This window comes from Mesoplodon mirus (assembly GCF_964341445.2).
Source record: "Mesoplodon mirus genome assembly, chromosome: 7".
In the NCBI taxonomy this organism is placed as follows: domain Eukaryota; kingdom Metazoa; phylum Chordata; class Mammalia; order Artiodactyla; family Ziphiidae; genus Mesoplodon; species Mesoplodon mirus.
The window spans coordinates 69777516-69805272 of record NC_138983.1 but is presented as its reverse complement, the minus strand read 5'-3'; the positions used below and the strand labels follow the sequence as shown (position 1 = coordinate 69805272).

At 37.6% G+C, this 27757-nt stretch overlaps 1 protein-coding gene across 4 annotated transcripts in view; it reads left to right on the top strand.

The window, feature by feature from the left end:
* PIK3C2A (phosphatidylinositol-4-phosphate 3-kinase catalytic subunit type 2 alpha) overlaps window positions 1-27757 on the top strand; it is a 168262-nt gene that overhangs the window by 81380 nt on the left and 59125 nt on the right. For all 4 annotated transcript variants that reach the window (XM_082628636.1, XM_082628635.1, XM_082628637.1 and 1 more), the window contains exon 2: window positions 10333-11471. In XM_082628636.1, the coding sequence (XP_082484762.1) occupies window positions 10398-11471 (1074 nt within the window). In that variant the 5' untranslated portion in view covers window positions 10333-10397. The remainder of the gene's footprint in view (window positions 1-10332; window positions 11472-27757) is intronic.

Here is a 27757-nt window from a genome sequence, read left to right as displayed (position 1 = left end):
TAAACCTTACTAGCAAATTATCAAACCTGAGGTGGGATCCTGGGAGCCCCTGATTTGAACCCAAGTTGGACAGAAGTGTGGGTAACCTGGGTATCCAGTACTTGAGACTGGCATCTGCAGTGAGAGCAGTCTTGCGGGACTGCGCCTGTAAACCTGTGGAGTCTGACATTAACTCTGGGTAGTGTCTGAATTGAATTGAATTGTGAACATCCATTTGGTGTCTGGGAGAGTTGGAGAACTGGTTGTTAGTGTGGAAAAACCCGTACATTTGGTGTCAGAAGTGATGTGTGTAGAAACAGACCATCAACGTATTCTCCTTCATCCGTGTTTGGACAGGTGAAGATTAGGGTTATTTCCTATTTGGGGTAATATGTGCAATGTTATTTGAAGGTTCTTATGTACATATTTTGTGCACATATGCATGAATTTCTCTAGGGTATATAAAATGGAATGTAATTGCTGGGCCATAAAGTAAGGGTATCTTCAGTTTTTCTATATATGATCCGTGTTTTCTTTCTTTTTTAAAAATATTTATTTATTTATTATTTTTGGCTGTGTCAAGTCTTAGTTGTGGTATGTGGGCTCTTCGTCGCGGCATGCGGGATTCTCTCTAGTTGTGGCAAGCTGGCTCCAGAACACACGGGTTCAGTAGTTGCAACAAGCATGCTTAATTGCCCCGCGGCACGTGGGAATCTTAGTTCCCATACCAGGGATCAAACCTGCATCCCCTGAATTGGAAGGCGGATTCTTAATCACTGGACAACCAGGGAAGTCCCTGATCTGTGTTTTCTGAAACAGTTGTACCAACTTAAATTTTCCCATTGTTTCATATTCTTATCACTTAGTATTATAAGATTTAATTTTTTTCCCCAGGGTTATATGTGTGTTGTGGTATCTTACTGTGGTTTTTTTTAAAATTTATTTTGTTTATTTTTATTTTTGGCTGCGTTGGGTCTTCGTTGCTGCACGTGGGCTTTCTCTAGTTGCGGCGAGCGGGGGCCACTCTTCGTTGCAGTGTGCGGGCTTCTCATTGCGGTGGCTTCTCTTGCTGTGGAGCACAGGCTATAGGAGTGCGGGCTCAGTAGTTGTGGCACGCGGGCTCAGTAGTTGTGGCTCGCAGGCTCTAGAGCACAGGCTCAGTAGTTGTGGCACACGGGCTTAGTTGCTCTGGCATGTGGGATCTTCCTGGACCAGGGCTTGAACCATTGTTTCCTGCATTGGCAGGCGGACTCCTAACCACTGCGCCACCAGGGAAGCCCCCGAATTTCTTATTACATGTATTATTAGTTGGTGGATTTCATGTGTTTGAATGTGTTAGTGTAAATATTGCTTTTTTGAAGACTGCTTTTTCTAACTATTCCTTGCGGGTATATGGAAATACAATTGATTACTGTATCATATCCAGCAATCTTGCTAAACTCTGGCGTGTAATTCTGTTAATTATCTGCATATCCTTTGGAGTTTTTACTTTATCTGTATGTAATGTTGTTTCTTTCTACGTGATCCTAGATCTTATTTCTTTTTCTTGCATTTCTGTGCTGTCTAGGAGTCTATAAAACGTTGAATAAAAATGGTGGTGGGCATCCTGGTTTTTGTTCATAGACAGAGGGAAAGCTTTAAGGGTTTTACAATTAGTTGTGATTTTTGTTGATACTTATCAAATAAGGAACTTCCCTTCTGTTCATAGTTGGCTAAGAATATCTGTTGAGGTGAATATATGCTTTTCCTAATTTAATTCTTTAATTATGTCTCATCCTTGCCTGGTTTTGTTACCAAAGTTAGAGTAATTTTATAAAATGTTTGGGGAACATACATTCTTGTCTGTTCTCTGGAAGGGTTTGTGAAAGGTTGTTATTGTTTATTATATGAAGCCAGTGAAGACATCTGGCCTTGCAGTTTTCTTTGATGAAAAAATTTTTGGCAACTAATTCAATTTCTTTAATGGTTATAAGATTATTCAACTTTCGATTTTCTATTTGAGTCAGTTTCAGTAAGTTACTATCCTCTAGGAATTTGTCTACATTTTAAAATTTATTTGCTTAAACTTAATAGTATCCTCGTTATCTTTCTAATGTCTGCTGCATGTGTTGGATGTCCCTTTTTTATTCTTGATATTGTTTTTAAAAAATATTTATTTATTTATTTATTTTTCGGTTGCATTGGGTCTTTGTTGCTGCGTGTGGGCTTTCTCTAGTTGCAGCGAGTACTCTTCTTTGTGGTGTGCAGGCTTCTCATTGCAGTGGCTTCTCTTGTTGCAGAGCACGTGCTCTAGGCGCACGAGCTTCAGTAGTTGTGGCACACGGGCTCAGAGGTTGTGGCACAGGGGCTTAGTTGCTCTGTGGCATGTGGGATCTTCCTGGACCAAGGCTCGAACCTGTGTCCCCTGCATTGGCAGGCGGATTCTTAACCACTGTGCCACCAGGGAAGTCCCTTGTTATTGTTTATTCCTGTCTTATTTTCTTCTTGATCAGCATCACAAGGTATCTTCTTAGTGTCTTCAAAAGAACCAACTTTCAGTTTTGTTGATCTCTGTTTTATATCTTTGGTGTTTTGGTTTGTTTTCTTTTCTTTGGGGTTTTTTTTTTTTTTTTTTTTTTTCTTTTGCTGCACCACGTGGCTTACAGAATCTTAGTTCCCCGAACTCGGGGCCTCCTGCAGTGGAAGCTTGGAGTCCTAACCACTGGACTGCCAGGGAATCCCTCTGTTGTGTGTGTGTGTGTGTGTATATATATATATATATATACATATATATATATATATATATGTATATATATATATATTTTTTTTTTTGGCGGTATGTGGGCCTCTCACTGTTGTGGCCTCTCCCGTTGCGGAGCACAGGCTCTGGACGTGCAGGCTCAACGGCCATGGCTCACGGGCTCAGCCGCTCCGCGGCATGTGGGATCTTCCCAGACTGGGGCACGAACCCGTGTCCCCTGCATCGGCAGGCGGACTCTCAACCACTGCGCCACCAGGGAAGCCCTGTTGTATATTTTTTATGCCACTTAATTTCTTCTGTGGTCTTTATTCCCTTTCTTCTACTTTTATGTTGCTGTTACTTTTCTACTTTCATGAGATGGATGCTTAGTTCATTAAGTTTTCAACCTTTCCAGTTTTCTAGCATCATTTAAAACTCTAAATTTTCCTTTATCTACTGTTGCATGTATCCAGCAAATTTTGGTATGATGAATATTTTTTTCCTTAATCTGTGTGTTTATTATCAGTTTAGTATAAAATTAGGTTTAGTATAACTTTTAAATTGCTATTGCCTCAACATGAGTAAAGGTAAGTATCTTTACTTTTTTGTGAACTGCTTATTCAAACTCTTTGTCCATCTTTCCATAGGGTTGTTTTCTTTTATGGGCTTTATGTTATATATTACTAAAATTAGTTCTTTCTCTGTGATATGAGTAGCAAATATTTTTCCCCAGTTTGTTTTTTCATTGACATTTTTAATGGTCAAGTTATTTTCATTTTACTTTTCAGCACCTAGAACAGTGCCTGATTCATAATATACACCCAATGAATATTTACTGAGGAAATGAATAAATTCATTGGTGCTTGTTTGCCAAACAAAAGTTATTTTTTAAAATGTTTATGTACTTGAATTCTCTTATGGCTTCTAGGTTTTTGAATCACATTACAGCAGCCTTTTTTATGCTGGTGTTATGTAGGAATTCTCTGTTTCTTTGGTTTTATGATTCTTTTTTTAACAGTTAATATTTAATCTCTTTGTAATTTATCCTGTGTGGTCGATTGTGAACACATTTCTCTATGAAATGTTCACAATTTTCTAATTGTAAAAAGATTAATTGCAGGGACTTCCCTGGTGGTACAGTGGCTAAGACTCTGCACTCCCAATGCAAGGGGCCCCAAGTTCAATCCCTGGTCAGGGAACTAGATCCCGCATGCCACAACTAAGAGTTTGCACGCCACAACTAAAGGTCCCGTGTGCAACAACTAAAAGATCCCGCATGCCACAACTGAAGATCCTGCCTGCTGCAACGAAGATCCTGCATGGTGCAGCTAAGACCTGGCACAGCCAAATAAATAAATATTTTAAAAAGATTAATTGGAAATTATGTACTTTAAAAATACAAAAGTTACAAGGGACGATAAGGCCTTAGTTAAAAGGTCGTATGTTATCTATGGGGCATAAAAAAATAAAAATTTTCTTCTCCTGAAAGATAACTAATGGACAATTGAGATATGTTATTGACTTGAGGGAAGGGGTAACTTTTGGTAAAATAAATTTTTCCTTAGCATCCAGAAAGTAATGATGCTTGTTCACCGTGCTTTTTGTTTCTTTCCTCATAAAGTCTAACCTTGTGTTGTCCACTAGCCACCTTTGTGTTGAGCACTTGGTGTGTGGCTAGTCTAAGTTGAAATGTGGTTAGTGTAAAATATATACCAGATTTTGAAGACTTAGTATAAAAAAAATGAAAGTACAGTATCCCATTCATTTTTTTACATTGATTACCTCTTTATAATATTTTGGATATATTGGATTAAACAAAGTTTATTATTAAAATTAATTTCATCTGTTTCTATTAATGTAGCTATAAAAAATTTTAAATTGCATATGTGACTTGCATTCTATTTCTGTTGAACAATGCTACTCTAACCTAATCTCATCCAAAACCTGGACATTCTTCTTTTTTGTCTTTTTGACAGATTTGTATATTGCCTAATAACAAAGTACTTGATTATTATTATTTTTTTGGTCATATGAGTTCTTTTCCCCCTCCATGAATCAATTAGAGATAGAATATGCTTTTCTAACGCAGTTTGTCTGTTTGTTTTTAAGCACAGATGGAACCCCTCTCTCCTATTTTTACTTTTCTGTTGCCACCTCTCTCCCTGCTAGTTTTCAAGATAATTTTCTCCCACTACTTGTTTTTTTTTTTTTTTTGCTATTTATTTATTTATTTGGCTGTGTCGGGTCTTAGTTGCAGCACATGGGATCTTCGTTGCGGCATTCAGGATCTTTCATTGCGGCATGTGGGCTCAGTAGTTGCAGTGCACGGGTTCTCTAGTTGTGGTGCATGGGCTCATTAGTTGCAGCATGTGGGCTCTCTAGCTGTGGCGAGCGGGCTTTAGAGCACGCAGGCTTAGTTGCTCCGTGTCATGTGGGATCTTAGTTCCTGGACCAGGTATCGAACCCTCGTCCCCTGGACTGGAAGGTGGATTCTTAACCACTGGACCACCAGGGAAGTCCCACCACGTGTTTATTCTAAACAACAACTTGTTTATTCTAAACTGAAACAATTTTTCAGTTTTAGTTGAATTATTAATAAATGAGTTCTTTCAGTCTGTTTCAGAGTTTAGTTTCTCTGATAAAAGAAATGGTGTCTTAAGTTCTCTAGTCATTGATGCATTATGCATTCATTCAACAACTGTAGTATAAGTTTGAGAGTAGAGGGTAAATAAAATAAGAATTCATGCCTGCAATGAAATTATAAATTTGCTAGTCATCTGGTGATAACTAACTGATAAATTGATACATATTATAGCTAAATAGCAGTATTAACTACTTCATGATAGAATTAAAAGAAAATTTATTAATGCAGACAGAAATAACCCTAGGATTGAGGAAGAAAGTTGGTATTTATAAAGGATAAGATATGTCTATTCACTTATTGATTCCACATTACTGTTAACATAAAAATATATTGTAGTGAATTAGCACTGCCTGGATTTGGGTCCTAATTTCACCACTTGCTAGCTGCTATGAGCTTGGGCAGATTATATGTTTGTATACTAGGGATAATAATAGTAGCTACTTAATAGAATTCGTGAGGATTAAATTAGTTAAAATATTGCTTAAAGCAATTTTTGGCATATAGTATCTATATATCTCCAAACACAGGTCTATGTATAGATAGAGAGATGTAGATATTTTCTAGAGTTTTAACAAACATTTAACTGCAGTCTTCATAATTTTATTTTTAGTAGTGGCATAATATTCAATCCATGGAGGCACCACCATAATTTATTTTTCTTTGAGATTCATTTTCATTTTAAAGGAGAATATTTATATTGTTGAACTCAAATTGTTTTTCCATTTTCTTAGGTTCTTGAATTTTAAGATCAGAAAGCATTTAGATGGGTAGCAGGACTGACTTGTTTTATTTTTGTCTGAGATTTAAATTTAAATTGTAAATGAATGTTAGAAGAAGCCAAGAGCTTTTAAATTAATTCACTTGGGTCTGCAAATGGTATCCAAAAGTTTAACTGAATAGTTTAATTGACCTCTTTTGAAGAATTTTAAAGCAGCTACAGCCTTGTGATCTGCACTGAGTTCCTTTATGTTGGGAAATTTTTGGCAGATGGTATACAATCATCATTCAAAAACAAGTTATATTGTCTTTCCCTGCTTGAATTGGGGGAACATTAGCATGGAACATTTCATTTTGAATGAGCATGTTGGATGTTATTTCCTGCTAAATGTTTGTCATCAAGTGAAGTTTTATTTTCAAAAATTAGTGGAGCATGTCAGTGCAGCAGCCTTAGAAAAATAGCTGAGGCACAGGGTTACTTTTGGACAACCGTTTAAGTCCTTTATTATTATCTGAGTATACATGCATAATAATCTTTTGGGAAACTAAAATACGGTATTTTTTTAAGGCTCCAAACTTTAAAATATGGTATTTAGTTGCTAACAGACAGCTGTTACTGGCTACTTAGAGTTGTATTTACTTTAGCATATACTACTTTGAGTTGGAACTAGGGATAGAGCAAGCAAATGTATTGGTGATGTATAAAAACATCACCAATATGTATAAAAACACCACAAATGAAATGACTCATTTCTCTCGTCATATATCCATACTCTTGTGCCATCTGAAATCCCTTCTCCAAGACTCCAATAGCCTTCATTCCCTCCTGTTAAAACAGATGTTAATTAAATTAAGTTCCATATTTATTAAGCAAGGTGCTTTTAGATGTAGTGGGGAAGAGAAAAATGAAGAAACGAGGCTTCCCTGCTTAAGAAGCTTATTCTAGTCTGTTTGGGTAGACATACAGGTTACAGATTCTGTGTTAATCAAAATACTTTTGGTTATCACGGAAAAAAGTAATTTTAAACCGGCTTACGCAAGGAGAGGGATTTATTGGCTTACATAAATGAAAAGACTGGCCTTGGACATGGGTTAGATCCAGATGTTTAATGTAACATCTAGAATTTATCTAATTTATCTTATCTCTGCTTTCTTCTGGCTTGGGTTCATTCTCAGGTAATATCTCCTCAAGCGGTGGCAAAGATGGCCAAAACAGCTCCAGGCTTACATCCTATCAGTTTAGCAACCTCAATGATAAGCTTCTTTTCCAAATAGTTCCAGAAATTCTGTAGTTAACTCTGGCCAGACTTGGATTTTCTGGAGTTGGTGTAGGGTCGAGCGGGAGTAAGGATGGTCCAGCTCAATTCAAAGTAGATGAAACAAAAGAAAGACAAGTGGTGTCCAAAAGTTATAGATTCTACTACCAGAAGAAAGGATGCTGAGCATGCAAAAACAGCATACAAAGTAAAGATAAAAATTTTTAGTTGAGCTAAAAAGATAAATTCTGGTAGGAGCTGCTTAAGTAAAGCCTCAGACAGGAGACTGTATTTTGAATTGGGCCCTGAAGGACAAGTAGAATTTTTCTAAGGCAGAGTAAGTAAAGAAAGGACTTTCTAGGTCACTCATTCAAGAAGTTTGGCAGTGAAAGGAGAAAATTAAAATGAAAGCTACTGGAGTCTAAAGGGGAGTGTTCAGATTTTTTACCCTCAGTATGGAGAAAACTTGAGCATTTTTATGGTAGAGGAGCAGAAGCAAATAAAGGAGAAATTGATAATACAAAGGAGGCAGTCATTGATAAAGAAGGGGAATTCAGAAGGATTAAGGATATAAGTGGAGGGGGCATCCTTAGAAAGGAAAAGGGGCTGTTCATTCTCTGAGGATGTGTGAAGGAAGGTAGTAGTGGTAACTGTGGAGGTTAAAACAGAAATTTTCTATTAAATATGTAAGTGGCTTCAGTTTTATTTTCTAAAAGTAAGAAGAAAAGGTTTATCAGTTATCTATTCCTATGTAACAGACCATTCCAAAATGATTTTGTGGGTTAGCAGTTTGTCTTGAACTCAAGCTGGGTGGTTTCTTCTGCTGGTCTTGCCTTGGGTCACTCAGGTGGCTGTGGTCATCTCAACTGTGGACAGATGGTCTAAGATGGTGTCTGCACTCACATGCTTGGTGGTTGATGCTGGCTCTTGGCTGGATCTCTTTCTCTTTGTGCTCTCTCATCCTATGTGAGCATTTACATGGCAGTGGCTGCACTCAGGGAAGGAAGAGCTGAAGCAGTTGGGCCTCTTATGATAGGCTTAGAACTCTCACAATGTCAATTCTTTCACATTCTGTTGGTCAAAGCAGGTCACAAGGCCGGCTGAGATCAAGTAGAGAAATAGACCCCACCTCTTTATGGGAGGAACAACAAAGTTGCATTGCAGAGCTGCTGTATATACAGGAATGGGAAGAATTTGTACCCATTCCCCCCCACCCAACATTTTATTGTGAAAACTTTCAGTCATGAGGCCAAGCTGAAAGAATTTCAAAGTGAATGCCCACATATCTACCACCTAGATTCTACTATTAACATTTTCCTATACCTGCTTTATCATTATTTATCCATGTATCATCCCTCTATCAATTTACCTTATTTTTGATGCATTTCAAAATAAATTGTAGATGTTAGTACTTTTCTCTAAGTACTTCATGCATATTTAGCAAGTCAGTATTCAGTTTTTTCTTTTCATAAAACATTTACATACAGTGACGTGTACAAACTTTAAGTGTACATCATGCCTAGTTTTGCAGCCTGCCAGGGAAGGGAAAAATTTGGAATAGCTTTTCAGTGAAATGCCTTAGAAATTCAACTGTAGTTGTATAAAAGAATTGCAGATGATGTCTTTCTTGACTACTTTTCTTCATGTCCTCATCACTAATAATTTTTTCATTTAGTATACCTCAACACTTAGAATTTTCATTTGTGTTACGTTAATTTGAATTCACTTTGGACATTTCCCTACATACTTTCATTAAGCATTTATTGAGCACATATTGTAGATAAGCACTGTACTAGAAAAAGGATGTAAACAGGAGCTCTCTTGCTTTATATTCAAACTAGGTATATCTCAAATAGAGGAGATTAACAGTAGATGCCATTTATTTAATGCTTATGCTTAAGGCCAATGATAGACACTTTTAGTTGCATTGTTTCATTTTTAATCCTTTGTAATTTAGGAAATAGATACTTTTTCATATTTTAAAAGTTAGGAAACTAGGCATGTGGAAAAGTTATCACTTGCCCAGGGTCTTACAGCATCATAAATAAAGGTGATGTGACTCCAGAACCCACATTTAATCCCTGTATCATATTGATTAGAAGCAGGATATATGCCCTCTGTTGCACAGTAGATAACTAACCCTTTAATTGGTCATTTTGCTTCATAGGGTAATCTTGATCTGAATTAAGTGTTTATTTTAAATAGAGGAGTATAAATGTTTATTAACTGATCATGAGAAAGTTTAATAAACTATCTTCTAGTTTATGAATAGATACTTTAGCAATTGGAAAAGGAGAAATTTTAGTATCATAACTATTGATTTAACTGCAGATAATCAGAACAGAAGTGTGATCAGAACTATGTGACAAATTCAGCCATAATTTAACCTTTGAGTGGAGTATTACAGTTTCTTATAGCCTTAACACTTATCATATTATTCTAATCTATGTTACAGTATACATTTTAAAAATTTCTAGAATATTATAAGCCCTTAATTTTTCATATGATGATTTGATAAAATAATAGTTACTTGATTTTATTTACTAGGTGTTGAATACTTTTATTGCTAATTGGCTTTTGAGCAATTTTACAAATAGTAAAAGATTGAAACCATTTTGACTTGCTATTTGCATAACAGTAAACCGTGTCTGAACTCTTGAAAATTTGTGACTAGCACTTAAGCCATTTTGTGCCAAGAATTCTGCCAGAAGTGCAACTGGTTAATGGCAGCCAGTGTGACAACTGAAGTGACAGCTTCTTGAGTTCATTTACTGTGTTAGCTTTCCTGTTAGGTCAGGGAATGGGATAAAGTCATGTATGTCTAAACATTTCTCTTAACCCAACAGCGTATAAGGTGTTTTAAAAGTGTTCCTTCACCAAGATTTTCCCTATTTCATTTCATTTCGTGGTATGTTTGTAGGTAGCATTAAATCCTAAATCATATGTGGTAGGTTACAAACAAAACAAATTCGTGTTTTAAAAATCTAATCGAGTGTTATATTTATTTTTACATGCAGGTCTTGCTATTTTGGAAGCTACAAGAAAAAAATAGATTGGAGGAGGTTTGGTCTTTTAAGTGGACATGGCTCAGATATCCAACAACAATGGGTTTAAGCAATGTTCATCTTCACATCTGGAACCAACAAGAACAAAAGATGTGGGCAAAGAAGAAGCATTACAGATGGAAGCAGAGGCTTTAGCAAAACTGCAAAAGGATAGACGGGTGACCGATAACCAGAGAGGCTATGAGTGGTCAAGCAGCACCAGACAAAAAGCACAAGTTTATAGCAAACAGGATTATGATCTCATGGTGTTTCCTGAATCAGATACCCAAAAAAGAGCAGTAGATATTGATGTAGAAAAGCTTACCCAAGCTGAACTTGAGAAACTATTGCTGGATGACAGTTTCGAGACTAGAAAAACACCTGTATTGCCAGTTACTCCTGTTCTGAGCCCTTCATTTTCAGCACAGCTCTATCTTAGACCTGCTATTCAGAGAGGACAGTGGCCACCTGGATTATCTGGGCCTTCCAGTTACTCTTTACCTTCTGTTTACCAGTCAACTTACAGTAGTAAACAGACTGTATTCCAAAATGGCTTCAATCCAAGAATGCCTAGTTTTCCATCCACAGAACCTATATATTTAAGACTTCCAGGACAGTCTCCATATTTTTCATATCCTTTGACACCCACCACACCCTTTCATCCACAAGGAAGCTTACCTATCTATCGTCCAGTAGTCAGTCCTGACATGGCAAAGCTGTTTGACAAAATAGCTAGTACATCAGAATTTTTAAAAAATGGAAAAGCAAGGACTGATTTGGAGATAACAAATTCAAAAGCTACTATCAGCAATCTACAGGTATCTCCAAAGTCTGAAGATATCAGTAAGTTTGACTGGTTAGACTTGGATCCTCTAAGTAAGCCTAAGGTGGACAATGTAGAGGTATTGGACCATGAAGAAGAGAAAAATATACCAGGTTTGCTAGCAGACGATCCTTGGGATGCTGTTCTTCTTGAAGAGAGATCACCAGCAAGTTGTCACCTTGAAAGAAAGGTGAATGGAAAATCTCTTTCTGGGGCAACAGTAACAAGAAGCCAGTCTTTAAATATTCGAACAACTCAGCCTACAAAAGTCCAGGGCCAAATATCTCAGGTATAGTCTTTTCTTACTAACTTCTCAAACTTAGTGTAACAGAAAATTCATATTTGTGTACATAATTTATTTGGTAAAAGAAATATTTTTTATGTTGAACCTTGTTTTCTTAAGTATACTGTGAATGTTAGATTGTGTGGTAAAGGATTAAATGTGTTTAGGCAAATTGAAAAAAAATTTTTAATTAAAAATTAAAAACAACCATTTTTTGGCTGTGGTGGGTCTTCGTTGCTGCATGTGGGCTTTCTCTAGTTGCGGTGAGCAGGGACTACTCTTTGTCACAGTGCACAGGCTTCTCATTGCGGTGGCTTCTCTTGTTGCAGAGCATGGGCTCTAGGCACGCAGGCTTCAGTAGTTGCAATGTATGGGCTCAGTAGTTGCGGCACGTGGGCCCTAGAGTGCACGGGCTTCAGTAATTTTGGCGCATGGGCTCAGTAGTTGTGGCGCGCAGGCTGTAGGGCGTGCGGGCTTCAGTAGTTGCGGTGCGAGGGTTCAGTAGTTATGGCTTGTGGGCGTAGTTGCTCTGCAGCATGTGGGGTCTTCCCAGACCTGGGATCGAACCCGTGTCCCTTGCATTGGCAGGCAGATTCTTAACCACTGCACCACCAGGGAAGTCCCAGGCAGATTGAAAAATTGCTTACTATTAATATTATCTTTTCTAGGATTGTGAATTTTGAAAACCTGTAATCAAGGATCTGGCTTTCACTGATAGGCATTAAAAATAATTTTTATCTGTCTCTCCTTGTCCATTCATTATATGTGGTCCTACTTTCTTTTCCGTATTGCCTTTATTTTTCAGGATAAATAAGGAATTTTGGTTTTTAACCCCATTATAGAAATTCTCATGTATATTGTTTTGTTGTTTTTAACCATGAATGAATGAATGAGTAGAAGAAAGGGAGGGAGGGAGGCAGGAGGGAAGGAAGGAAGTGAGGGAGGGGGGGAAGGAAGGAAGTGAGGGAGGGAGGAAGGAAGGAAGAAAGGCCCCAGAGAGATGGGAGAAAAGCCATTTAAAGGACTCTCTTTAAACACCTGTATTGATATAAGTGAAGAAAAGAACTGTAGTCTATATAGCATAGTTGCTGAGTTCATATAGTCTTACTGTCTGGAAAAATTAGTTAAGGGTGGCTGGGACAGGATGTCTTCTCTTAGAAGAGAGGCAGCAGGGTTTAGACTTTTCCTTTCCATGTATAGTATACCACTGAAGACTTGTATTTTGCTCTTATGGTATCTGTGGATTCTAGGAATGTTTAAGCCTCATTCTTACCTTAATGTGAATCATATCATTCAGCTAATTAGATCAGCATTTGGCTACTGTTTAGGCACTGAGATTCAACTAGCCTTTAGGGGAGGATAAGCAAATTTTGCATGATTTGGATGGGTTTATGTTGAATTGTTGATTCTTAAAAGCCATTTTAGATGTCTTGGGAGAAAAAAGCAGATATTAAGAAGGTTAAGAAAAAAGGATGAGGATTTCTTTGGATAACACGATCAGAACCCAGAAAAATCTTAACCAGTGCAGTGTTTTCCAAATGTATTTTGACTACAGCTCCCCACTAAGAAATACCTGTTATTAAGGTCTCTTAAGCTTTTCAGTACTGTTTACAAATTTAGTAACAGAATTTCTTAACACCTTTCAATTTAAAAGTCACAGGTTAATTTCACAGTTTAAATTGGAATCATAAATATTTATTCTAATGTCAGATTATTTACTCTTAATATTCTGTGTCATCTTGTCATGGCTTTTGTCTTTGTATTTACAAATAACAGTCATTTCCTAAAGTATTTGAAAGGAGAAGGGAAAACTTTAAGCCAAATCAGGAAGTGTGGGCGGGGGGCTTATACCTAGTAGTGGAGCTGCTGGTTATTCTATGCTTAGCTTTTTGAGGAACCAGCAAACTCTTTTCCATAGTGGCTGCATCATTTTACATTCCCCCCAGCAGTGTATGAGAGAGTTCCAGTTTCTTCACATGCTTGCCAACACTTGTTATTTGACATTTTTTTGGATTATAGCCATCCTGATGGATGTGAAGTGATATCTCATTGTGATTTTGATTTGGGTTTCTCTGTTGACTAGTGGTGTTGAGTATCTTTTCATATGATTATTGGCCACTTCTGTATCTTTTTCGAAGAAATGTCTATTTGTCATTTGCCCATTTTGAAAATTGGGTTGTTCATAGCAGCTTTATTCATAATAGCCAAAAAGTGAAACAACCCAAAATGTCCATCGGCTGATGAATGGGTAAAAGCAAAAGTGGTATGTCTGTACAATGGAATATTATTCGCCCATACAAAGGAATGAAGCCCTGATATATGCTGCAACATGGATGAACCTTGAAAACATTGTAAGTGGAAGAAGCCAGACACGAAAAAACATGTATGATTCAATTTATATGATATGTCTAGAAAAGGCAAATCCATAGAGAAAGAAAACAGATTAGTGTTTGCTAGGGGGTTGGAGGAAAGAGGGAATGGGGAATGATTGCTTAATGGGTACAGGGATCTTTTTTGGGGGCGGGGGATGAAAGTGTTCTGGAATTAGAACATTTCAGTGTTCTTACCATAGTGGTGATGGTCACATACCATTATCAACATACTGTGAGCCAACAAATTGTACATTTTTAAATGGTTAATATGGCAGTTTTTATGTTCTATGAACTTTACCTTATTTATTTTTATTTTTTTAAAGAAAGACACTGGTCCCTCTGATCCTCCCATCCTGTTCAGGCCAGGCTACTGCTGGATTCACATTTGGGTCATTGTTCCAACAGAGAGATCCCTCTCTAACTGTGGATCTCCTTTTTATGGATTTAGCATGAGGGCATGGTGTTTTGACACCATGTAGTCTGGATTAGGGGCATCAGAAATAGTTTGGGAAGGGCAGCTGCCAGTAACTGGAGATCTCAGGAGCTAGGGAAAATTGCAGTCTCTGCTATCAGGGAAAAAGAAGCCCCTGGTCCTAAAGGGAGCTGAGTTTAGGCTCAGCCCTCCCATTGGTAGAAGGCAGAGCCCCTGATTGTCCAGGCAACCCAGAGTGAGCATCCAGGTCACTTTCAAATAATCCTCCTGCTCCTTGCATCACACCTTCATGGGTATGCATTTGCACCTCTACAATATATGCATTGTAGCCACAATACATAGATTATCTTGAATTTAATAAAATATTTATAAATGACTTTGGTTTATTTCATTATCTCTGTATCTCTAATTCTGACTTTCCCAGTAGTGGAAATTCATTTATTCACTAAGGGAAATAGATTATTCCTGATGAGCTGAAATTACCATTCCAGATGAACTCTGGTTATCATCTTAAACAAGTTGAGGTTTCTGGGTCGATCAGAATTACTTGCTATCAATGGTCCAAGACTGGACTCAGAACCTAAGAGCTACATGCTTTTTATCTGTGCTGTAAATGTTCAAACTCAACTCTTTTTTTTTTTTTAAATCACTGAGACAGTAGAGAATTCCTAAGAATCCTATGAGATCAGAGTGACCCATACCTATTTCACAGTTGAAGAAACTGAAATGTGAAGAAGTTAAGGAATTATTAATTTTTTCATGTAATAATTGTAATTAGTTAAATGAACTCATATTTTAGAGATATTTAAGATGATAACCACAGTTATCTAGTCTAACCAACTTTATTTCATGAATGAAGAAACTTAGATCCAGAGGGTGACTTATCTCTAATTAATATTTTCTTCTTCAATTTCTTTGTAACTTAAAACCTGTAGAATAGATTGCCAGTGCTTTTGCTGCAAAACACTTGCTTCCTTTCCCTGTTGCCCTCTGTAGTTTAGACTGGTCACTTCTGGTTCAACTGATGTTTTCTCCACCCTTTCCTTTGGTGGGGGCAGGGCTGTGATACTCATTTATATCCCTTTCATTGTCTCTCTGCATACATCTTTTCCTACTCATTTTTAATATTTGTCACAGTATCATCTTGATATTTTCCCTATTTGGGGTGCTTTCATCTTTGGGGTGAAATCATCTTGCAGGACTGATGAGGATAGGTAGTTTCCTAAAGATAGAAAAAAATTCCCCTAACAAGATCTGGGAAATCAGATCACATAGGAGTTGCAGAGAATTACTGCTTGCTCAGACTCTAGGAATCAGGCTTCTAGGCAAGTTTTAGAAGAAACATGTTCTTAGATTTTGTTTAAAGTACAGGGGGAAGGATCAAGGAGTAATCAAATTGGTTGCGAGAGACATGAGTCAAAGCCAGGTAAGCAAAAATAACATGACTTGATCAGCTGATCAATCAGAGATGGGAGCTAGATTACTACAGTGTACATCAGTAGCTTTACTAAATGGCACAGTGTCTGAATTGAGGTGGCTTAGGCTCCTTAAAGGAGTCTAACTGTGGCATGGCTGAGGAGGTATGTAGTTATTGATCATTCTGTTATACTCTGCTCTTTTATTTATTTTTTATTTTTTAATAAATTTATTTATTTTTGGCTGCGTTGGGTCTTCGTTGCTGTGCGCGGGCTTTCTCTAGTTGCGGCGAGCGGGGGCTACTCTTCGTTGTGGTGCACGGGCTTCTCATTGCGGTGGTTTCTTTTGTTGCAGAGCATGGGCTCTAGGCACGCAGGCTCAGTAGTTGTGGCATGTGGGCTTCAGTAGTTGTGGCACATGGGCTTAGTTGCTCCGTGGCATGTGGGATCTTCCCAGACCAGGGCTCGAACCCTTGTCCCCTGCATTGGCAGGCGGATTCTTAACCACTGCGCCACCAGGGAAGTCCCCTCTGCTCTTTTAAAACCCCATGTAATAATTATGTTTGAGCACCATATTCTAAAAGGGACCAGTGGTAGGCTAGAGTGTGTCTTGAGAAGACTACAGTGTTCAGGATCTAGAAGCTATGCTATTTAAGGAACTGTTGAAAAGATTGGAGATATTTTGCCTGAAGAAGAGAATATTAATTGGAGCTAATTCACACTCTGAATCTGAGTTTCTTCATCTATGATATAAAGTTTGTTGGACTAGATAATTTCTGAGATCCTTTCAGAAATAATATTTAAAGTTTGGAAAGTTGCCCTGTAAAAGAGGAAGTTGACTTTTTTTCTATTAAAGTTTTGTTTGGGACATAGGTTCTCAAAGCAGTTCAGGAAGTAGAATACCTGAAAATCATGGTATTCTTGTAAAAAAAAAAAAAAGGTGAAATAGTTATGTTCTAAGTTTTCCAATACATTAAGTGCGTTGCTTTGTGCAAATTAAGTAGTACGTTGTGCTAGATTTTAATAGACAAGTGGTAGCAGGTGTATAAGTTAAAATAACCTTTCATAGAAAGCTTAAAATTATACAAATTCTATTTGTTTATATTTTTCTTTATGAATTGAGAAATTCAGTTTAGTAACTTAGGTTTAAAATTCATTGTCCCAAAAAGTAGAACAAGGACTAATGGGGAATAAAACTCAAAGAGGCAGGTATACAGTTAAATATCAATAAAGGAACTTATAAATAGCCATTTGGTAATGGTTCCTCTCAGGTGGTCAATGCATAGTTATTGGAGGTCTTTAATCAGAGGTTTAGTGTGCACTTGTTACAAATGCTATAAAAGGATTTTTATTTTCAAAGAAAAGTTCTAAACCCTTTTATTAACACTAAAATTTCATCATTTTGTTTGTGTACAAGAAGGTAAAGTTTGGTTTGATTTAGACCAAAAGGGGGAGGTAAACAGAACACTAATAATAGGCTGATTTAAGAAGTCTGTGGCACAAACATTGGCATGGAACTTTTAATTTTTCACACACCATTCATCTCTATTTAAAAACTTTTCCCTGAGGTTCATATTTTTTGTTGGGAAATAAGATTGCAGTGCCTATTCTTTATAATTACTTTACATACTTAAGTATTCATTTCCTGTAAGAATTTTATGCTTTGTGGTAGAAACTCTGAAGGGTATTTTTCTTCTCACTCAGCAGTCTTACTTCCTATTTCCTTCTAGTGTCTTTTGTTCATAATAATCTAAATACTTTAGTTCAAATTTTTGTTTCCAAAACCAGGAAAAGGCATAGTACTTAAAACTGTCTTCTGGCCATTTAAGTTTAAATCACAGTTTTAGTTAATAGCTATAATTTAGCTACTTTGAATAGATCCCAAAGATTTTAGTAATGAATGAAATTATTTTCATAGAAATGGTTTTGCAAAGTTCTGTGGCTATTGACTCTTTCTAAAAGTTGATTATATTAACACTATAAACATGTATATCCCCACTAGCACAATGTCTAACGTTAATTTTAAAGAAGAGGTAAAGTTGAATAAAATGTGTCTAGCTGAATATAGTACATTAGTTGAGTAGATTACTGAAGTCTCTATAAAATTTTGGTAACGAAGTAACCAACTTTGTTCTGAAAAGCAACTGATGTGTTTATATTTAATGCTTAAAATACATTTATTGAAAACTTGGTGTTTCATCTAATTTCTGGGGTAAGATGGCATGAACCTGGAACTTGTTTAGGTGTAAAGCTTTCCCATATTCTTTTTAAAATTAATTAATTAATTAATTAATTTTTGGCTGTGTTGGGTCTTCGTTTCTGTGCCAGAGCTTTCTCTAGTTGCGGCAAGCGGGGGCCACTCTTCATCGCGGTGTGCGGGCCTCTCTCTATCGCGGCCTCTCTAGTTGCGGAGCACAAGCTCCAGACGCGCAGGCTCAGTAGTTGTGGCTCACGGGCCTAATTGCTCCGCAGCATGTGGGATCCTCCCAGACCAGGGCTCGAACCCGTGTCCCCAGCATTGGCAGGCAGATTCTCAACCACTGCGCCACCAGGGAAGCCCCTCCCATATTCTTATAACTGCTTTATAGAGTATGCACTGGTAAGTTTTTGTGAATTATTGCAAACCTGCATCACTTTCCTTAAACCCTTAATTTACCCTTTCCACCTCTCCTTGACCTCACTACCTTTTTAAAAAATTGAATTATAATTGACCTACAACACTGTTAGTTGCAGGTGCACAACATAATTTAGTGATTTGGCATTTCTGTACATTAAAAAATGATCACCATGATAAGTTTAGTTACCATTTGTCACTATGCAAAGTTATTACAATATTATTGACAGTATTCCTCATGCTTTACATTTATCCCCATGACTCATTTATTTAGTAACTGCAAGTTTGTACCACTTAATTTCCTTCACCTATTTCATTCCCCCACTCCCACCCCCCGCCCCTGACCTCCCCTCTGTTCTTTTTCTTCTTCTTTTTTTTAAAAAAATATTTATGTATTTAGGTTGTGCTGGGACTTAGTTGTGGCATGTGGACTTCTTAGTTGTGGCATATGAACCGTTAGTTGCAGCATGCATGCAGGATCTAGTTCCCCGACCAGGGATTGAACCTGGGCCCCCTGCACTGGGAGCATGGAGTCTTACCCACTGGACCACCAGGGAAGTTCCTCCCCTCTGTTCTTTATATCTATGAACCTGTCTCTGTTTTGTTATATTTATTTGTTTGTATTGCTTCTTAGGTTTCACATATAAGTGAAATCATACGGTATTTCTCTGTCTGACTTATTTCACTTAGTATAATAACCTCTAGGTCCATCCATGTTGTCCCAATTGGTGAGATTTCTTTTCTTTCCTTTTTTTTTTTTTTTGGTGGTACGCGGGCCTCTCACTGTTGTGGCCTCTCCCATTGCGGAGCACAGGCTCCGGATGTACAGGCTCAACGGCCATGGCTCACGGGCCTAGCTGCTCCGCGGCATGTGGGATCTTCCCGGACCGGGGCACAAACCCGTGTCCCCTGCATCGGCAAGCGGACTCTCAACCACTGCGCCACCAGGGAAGTCCCTCTTTTCTTTTTTTTAATGGTTGAGTAATATTCCATTGTATATATATACCACATCTTCTTTATCCATTCATCTGTCAGTAGACACTTAGGTTGCTTCCATATCTTGGCTATTGTAAATAATGCTGCAGTGAACATAGGGGTGCATGTATCTTGTCAAATTACTGTTTCTGTTTTCTTCAGAAAAATACCCAAAAGTGGAATTGTTGGATCATATGGTAGTTCTATTTTTAATTTTTTGAGTAACCTCCATACTGTTTTCCATAGTGGCTGTATCAATTTACATCCTGCCAGCAGTGCACTAGGGTATCCTTTTCTCCATATCCTCACCAGCACTTGTTATTTGTTGTCTCTTTGACAATAGCCATTCTGACAGGTGTGAGGTGATACTTCATTGTGGTTTTGATTTGCATTTCCCTGATGATTAGTGATGTTGAGCATCTTTTCATGTGTCTGTTGGCCACTATACCTTCTTTTGAAAAATGCCATTTTTAAAGTCAAATTGTTATTTTGATATTGAGTTGTATGAGTTCTTTGTATATTTTGAATATTAACCCCTTATCAGCTATATGCTTTACAAATATCTTCTCCCGTTCAGTAGACCACCTGTTCATTTTGTTGATGTTTCCTTTGCTGTACAAAAGCTTATTAGTTTAGTGTAGTACCATTTATTTATTTTTGCTTTTGTTTCCCTTGCCTAAGGAGACATATTCAAAAAAATATTGCTAAGATTGATGTCAAAGAGCATACTGCCTGATTTCTTCCAGAAGTTTTATGGTTTCAGGTCTTATATTTAAGTCTTTAATTCATTTTGAAATTAATTGTGTATATGGTGACAGAAAGTCCAGTTTGATCCTTTTTCATGTAGCTGTGCAGTTTTCCCAGCACCATTTTTTGAAGAGGCTATCCTTTTCCCCATTATATATTCTTGCCTCCTTTGTCATAGATTAATTCACCATGTAAGTGTGGGTTTATTTCTGGGGTGTCTGTTCTGGTCCATTAATTGATGTTTCTGTTTTTGTGCTGGTACCATACTGTTTTGATTACTGTAGCTTTGTAGGGTAGTTTGAAATCAGGGAGCATGATACCTCCAGTTTTGTTCTTCTTTCTCAGGATTGTTTTGACTGTTGGGGGGGTCTTTTGTGTTTCCATACACATTTTAGAATTGTTTGTTCTAGTTCTGTGAAGAATGCCATTTTTTTTTTTTTTTTGACTGTGCTGCACAGCATGCGGGATCTTAGTTCCCTGAGCAGGGATCGAATCTGTGCCACCTGCAGTGGAAGCTCAGAGTCTTAACCACTGGACTGCCAGGGAAGTCCTGCCATTGGTATTTTGTTAAGGATTGTATTGAATCTGTAGATTGCTTTGGGTATTATGGCTATTTTAACAATATTAATTCTTCCAATCCATGAATACAGTATATATTTCCACTTGTGTTATCTTCACTTTCTTTCATCGGTATCTTATAGTTTCCTGAGTACAGGTCTTTTATCTGTATTGGTTAGATTTATTCCTAGGTATTTTATTATAATATTTTTGACACAACTGTAAATGGGGTTGTTTTCTTAATTTCTCCTTCTGCCAGTTCTTGTTAGTGTATAGAAATACAACAGATTTCTATATATTAATTTTGTATCCTACTGAATTCATTTATTAGGTGTAACAGTTTTTTGGTGGCATCTTTAGGATTTTCTCTGTATCATATGTCATATGCAAACAGTGACAATTTTACTTCTTCTTTTCCAGTTTCGATTCCTTTTCTTTTTCTCGTCTAATTGCTCTGGCTAGGACTTCCAATTACCTTTTTTTTTTTTTTTTTTTTTTTAAATAGTGGAGTCAAGGTTATTCTTTGTATGTACTTGCCCACCTCAGATTTATTTGCCTCTTCTTTCTGGTTTGGAGGGAAGAGATATTCCTTCTCTTTTCCCAAACTTAACTCTTTCACCTCTTTTCTTGTTCCTGTCTCCCCAAAGTATTTTTTACGATTATTCTTCAAAGTGGAATTTGTACTTACTGCTTTTCCAGTCCCTCAACATCCTATCATATTGCAGAAACTTGTTTCTGGTAGTATGAATACTAATTGCCAGCCTAGTAACCATATTCACTGTCCATCCTTATTGCTTCATTTGCAACAATTGACCATGTTCCTTTCTTGAAACTTCTCTTCTGTTGCCCTAGTTAAATCTACTTCCTAGTTTTCCTCCTGTAATCTTTGAATCGTTTTCCTTGTCTAGTTTCTAAACATAGGCATTCCCCCAAGGTTTTGTTTTTGGTTGTTTTTAGTATATCTTATCTGTTCTCTCTTGGTCAGTGCTTTATTCTTGAGGCTCTGAGATAGAGTTTGAAAGCTACTGATCTAGACTCCTTGGCTGTCTGTGGTTGAGATGCAGTGATGATTAATTTTATGTGTCAGTTTGACTGGGCTATGGGGTGCTCTGACATTTGGTCAAACATTATTCTGGGTATGTCTGTAATGATGCTTCTGGATGAGATTAATATTTGAATTTGTAGACTGAGTAAAGGCAGATTGCTCTCCCTAAAGTGGTGGGCCTCACCCTAACAGTTGAAGTCTTGAATAGAACAAAAGGGCTGACCCTACCACCAAAAAAGGGGGAATTCCTTCAACTTGACTACCTTTGAGTTGGAACATTGGGGTTTTTTCCCTGACTTTGGACTCAGACTGAAACATTGGCTTTTCCTGGGTCTTGAGCCTGCCATACTCAGACTTAGAACTATACCATCAGCTCTCTTGGGTCTCCAGTTTGTTGACTGCAGGTCTTGAGACTTGGCATCCTTTATAATCACATGAGCCAATTTCTTATAATAAATCTCTCTCTCTCCATTCATATGTGTATAAAGAGATGTCCCAGCTTGATGTCCAGTAGGTGCAGTCCCTTATGTATCCCTCAGCCTCCTGAAGAGACTGTCTCCTGTTGATGGAACTTGGACCCAAAGTCTGTTTGGTTGGGATATTGCTCTGTCAGTGATCCTGATGGATGCTGACAACAATTAGCAGTGAGAAATTTCCCTGTAGAAAAGTGCAGAAATTGGATGATTCCCAGTTCTTTGTCTTTAGCTCTGGAATAGAGTCTTGTAATAGAGTATTTCTAGATAATGACCAAACATCTACATGGATTTCCAAACCCAAAATATTTACTAGAGAACTCAGTATCTTCCCCCACAAACCTCTTTGTTTCATATATTGGATAATGACATTAGTGATTTTTTCTTATTATCATTTGTCTCTTTCATTCATTGAAAAATATTTGAGGGGACTTCCCTGGTGGTCCAGTGGGTAAGACCCTGCACTTTCAATGCAGGGGGCCCTGGTTGGGGAACTAGATCCTGAATACATGCCACAACTAAGAGTTTGTATGCTGCAACTAAGAAGTCCGCATGCCACAACTAAGAAGCCCACATGCTGCTACTAAAAGATCCCGCATGCTATAATGAAGATCCTGCATGCTGCAACTAAGACCCGGCTTTGCTGGGTCTTAAATAAATATTAAATAAATATTTATATATATTTTTTAAAAAGGCTCTTATTAAAAATTTTTAAAAATATATTTGAGGACAAAATGTGTGGGCTACAAATATTAACCATTCATAGACCTCATCCTTAAAGAACTCGGGTTAGGGGCTTCCCTGGTGGTGCAGTGGTTGGGAGTCCGCCTGCCGATGCAGGGGATGCGGGTTCGTGCCCCGGTCCGGGAAGATCCCACATGCCGCGGAGCGGCTGGGCCCGTGAGCCATGGCCGCTGGGCCTGTGCGTCTGGAGCCTGTGCTCCTCAATGGGAGAGACCACAACAGTGAGAGGCCCGCGTACCGCAAAACAAAACAAAACAAAACAAACAAACAAAAAAAAAGAACTCGGGTTAGAAGGGGGAGACAAGATATATGTGCATATAACTGCAGTATGTAATAGAAAGCTGTGAGTGCTGCATAAAAGTTTGTGCAAGATCAGTGGAGGAAAGAGATGATTTTGATGCTTAAGTTGTTTGGAGTTTGAGGAAGGGATCAGGAGCAAGAGTTGAGGGAGTAGATGTGAAATTTAAAAAAAAATGTTTTTGGTTCCAGAAAGAGTGGAGAAAAACAAAAAATGCTAATGTTAATGTAAAGATGAAATCATTGGCAGCCCAGCTGTTTTTTACTTTGTGAGCAGAACATTTGTGTTAATTTTCCAGATTCTATTATTACCTTGATGTATGACTAGATAATTAGTTATTATAATCTATTTCTGTCACCATCAATTGAAACTTATAACTTGCTTGAAAGGAAGGACCTAATACATGAAAGGCACTGTAAAAAAATACTTTTTTGATTAAAAAAAAAAGCATCTAGAAATGCCACTAAGGAGATTCAAAATCTATTAATAAGTGGAACATGAAAAACAAACAGAGTTAAAGAAGGAAAGATGGTTACTAGGTCAACAAAAATACGGATTTTTTTATAGCATTCCTCCTGCAAAGGTCACAATGCTGTTTTTCTCTTGTGTTTTAAAGGTTTTTTTTTTTCAGGAAACTTTGTTGTGAGGTACTAGAATGGCATAGTGAGTAAGCTAGGTTGCCTGGGTTGAAATCCTAACTCTGAATATATTAGTCATGTGACCTCGTGTGCCTCATTAACTTCTCTGTGCCTCATTTTTTTAGTCTGTAAAATGGGGATAATAGTAATGTTACCACCTACTAGAGCTTTGTGAGAAATAAATAATATATACATACATATATATATACACACACACACACACACACACACACACATACATGACTGTAAATTTCTTACAGCAGAACCTGACATTTAAGAAATGCTCAGTAATTGCTAGATATATTTTTGTGTGGTAAAATACATATAACAAAATTACCAGATTGACCATTTTAAGGTGTACAGTTCAGTGGTATTAAATATATTCACATTGTTGTGCAACCATCACCACCAACCATCCCCATAACTCTTTTCATCATGTAAAACTGAAACTCTATACCCATTAAGTAGTAACTCTCCATTCTCCCCTCCCCCTGGCTCCTGGCAACCACCATTCTACTTTCTGTCTTTATGATTTTGAATACTCTAAGTACCTCATATAAGTGGAATCATATAATATTTGTCATTTTGTGACAGTCTTATTTCACTTACCATAATGTCCTCAAGGTTCATCCATATTGTAGCATATTGCAAAATTTTCTTTCTTTTTAAGGCTGAATAATATTCCACTGTATACCTCATTTTGCTTGCTTTTCCATTCATCTGTTGGTTTATACTTGGATTGCTTCCATGTTTTAGCTATTGTGAATAATGCTGCTATGAACATGGATGTACAAATATCTCTTTGATACCTGCTTTCAATTCTTTTGGGTATAGACCCAGAAGTAGAATTGCTGGATCATATGGTAATTCTATTTTTAATTGTTTGAGAAACCACCACATCATTTTACACAGTGGCTGCACCATTTTACATTACTACCAACAGTGCCCAAGGGTTCCAGTGTCTCCACATCCGTGCCAACATTTGTTTTCTGTTTTTTGTTTTTAATAGTAGCCATCCTAGTAAGTGTGAGGTGGTATCTCACTGTAATTTAGATATTATTTTTAATAATAATAATAATTAGAAAAAAGATTTTATAGAATCAGATATTAATTATGAAAATTACTGCTGTTCTTTTTAGGAGACAGTTGAAGGAACTACATAGTGCCTTATATTTTTTTCATTGTTTTATGATTGCTATGGGAAATTCATTGGTTATATGGAAGTAAATTTTAACTTGTTTTTAGAGGGAGCAGAACATTTAACAAATTGAACCAATGGTTGGGTTCCTTATGAACTGGATATAAAGTTTTACAAAAATATGAAATTCAGTTAAATTTGATTCTTGTCTTTAAGGAGCTTTCACATTAGAACAAATATAAAACAGGATGTAATGATAATGATGTTTGGTTCAGACTAAGTACTTAGAAATGCTAGGAGGGAAGAAATGCTTCATAGTGAATATTCATAAAAGACATTGTAGATGAAGTGGCATTCCATTGGGCCTTAAAAAATTAATAGATCTTTGTTTGACTTGTGTTGTGAGGGAAGGTTAGGAGGAAGACATTGAAGACAAAGATTCAGAGGCAAGATAGTTCAGTTTGTATTTCATAGGAACAGGATATGATTCAAGCTAACTTGGACATAATATTCACTTGGGAAGTTCTGGGAAATACTATTGGATTAGATTGTGGCAAACTTGGAGTGGCAAACCAGAGGATTTCTTTAGAAATATAAAAATCCATTTTTCAGGGCTTCCCTGGTGGTGCAGTGGTTGAGAGTCCGCCTGCTGATGCAGGGGACACGGGTTCATGCCCCGGTCCGGGAAGATCCCACATGCCGCGGAGCGGCTAGGCCCGTGAGCCATGGCCGCTGAGCCTGCGCCTCCGGAGCCTGTGCTCCGCAACGGGAGAGGCCACAGCAGTGAGAGGCCCGCGTACCGAAAAAAAAAAAAAAAAAAAAATCCGTTTTTCAGGTAGTATGGTCTATTTGCTACAATACTTGTTTCTGTAACACATTAACTTCTGTAATTGGTAAATATGGGATTGATGTCAGTATAATGGGAAGGTAGCATTCGTTCAAAAATAATCTTTCCCAGCATATTAGCATTTCAAAGCAATCTAGAACAAACTCATAATTAAAGGGAATGTCTTAGTAATACAAGAAGATATTAGGAAAACACTGAAAGTCCGGCAGAAGTGAAAATGGTGGCTACAAGAACAGTTCCACATTCCACAGGGTTAAGCATTCTGATGAAGCAGTGAGTGCAGAGAGAGAAGCTGTGAAGACATTTCTGTTTGCATTAAGAACTTTGGTGAAGAAGTCTACATCCTGGGGTATATTTTTAACTTCATTGAAATTGGTCTTCGCTAGAAGCAAATGCCCTTCAGAATCCATATAACAAATTAGGAAGCAGCAGCTCCACGGTTTAAGGAGGCTTCAGAGGATCGAAGACCATAATTCAAGGTGCAAATTCACGTGGAGATTTAATTGCACTAGTGTTTCTGTAAAGACTTCTTATTGTTTTAGTTAGGGCTTTGATTACACTGATTTTTTTTTTTTTTTTTTTTTTTTGTGGTACGCAGGCCTCTCACTGTTGTGGCCTCTCCCGCTGCAGAGCGCAGGCTCCAGATGCGCAGGCTCAGCGGCCACGGCTCACGGGCCTAGCCGCTCCGCGGCCTGTGGGATCTTCCCAGACCGGGGCACGAACCCGTGTCCCCTGCATCGGCAGGTGGACTCTCAACCACTGCGCCACCAGGGAAGCCCGATTACACTGATTTTTGAGTAGTCTGCCTTAACTCTCTTTTTCCCATGAGCTCTGTTATTTGTAGTAGCGATTTTTCTAGAACTCAAGGCTGGCCACTTCCCCATGTACATATCACATTCTAGCAGAAAGGGCTCTGCTACATTATAAAAGCAGTAAATTAATAAAGGAATTGTTGTCCTGAATTTTCAGTTTAATTTTCTGACAAAATCTTCTTGTTTGCCATGGTTATGGAAATCCATTACAACTCTTGAAATTTATACACTGTGTTCTCATTCACTCAAGTTTTAATTGAGAATGTTCCCATTTTAATTTTAAAGGAAATTTACATTTGAAATTTGTGCTAAATCAAGTATTTTTACGTAGTAAGTCAAAACACCTCTAAATGAACTCTGCTGCTTGGCTGTGCTTGGGTAGTGAATTTATCTTCCTAAATGTTGCACACAAATTTTGATCAGACATAAACTTAACTTTTGAAGGACTGTCAGGGTGTTTGTACAAGTTTATTAACATAGAAAATGCCCACTAACTCCTAAAACTCATTCTCTGACATAAAGAACCAGATGCTGTCTTGGAATTTGAGACCTAAGTTGAATATATAGAATTCCTGGTTTATTAGAGGAGTCCCAAATGGGCTTGATATCTTCATTTTCTTAAAACAAAGCCTAGTTCTTTAATTTCATTCAGCTGTTAACTTTCTGAAGTGTTCATTTCTGGAAGATTTTGAATGGAAATGTCTTTAGCGTTCCATTCTTATTGACTGATACAAACTACAGCCTATTTCCACTTTTTTTTCCATCTACACATGTTTTTATTTTTCTTCAACTATAAGCAAATAGCAGAATTAACACAACATTCAGCAACTCCAGACCAGCTTTTCTTACACCGATGAGTGATCAATTTAATGCGCACAGACTTTCGGATTTCTGATGACCTCTCACTCAGCCCCGCAGCTCATCTAGATGGCCAAGCTTTAACAGCAAAGTGACTCTTTCCTTATTGCTTTTTCCAGTATTGCTCTTTAAAGGAGCCAGAGCGGGACACTGACAGCCAATAACCAGCCTGAGATGTATCACGTTGGGGGCTAGTGGCCCCTGGTTGTCTTAGTGAGAGACAGGGCCCTGAAAACAAATGCCAGAAGATGCCGTCACACACAGCCCTGGGCTTGGGCTCACAAAGGCAGAGGCAATCAATCTTTTCTTTTTTTCAACCTCCCTT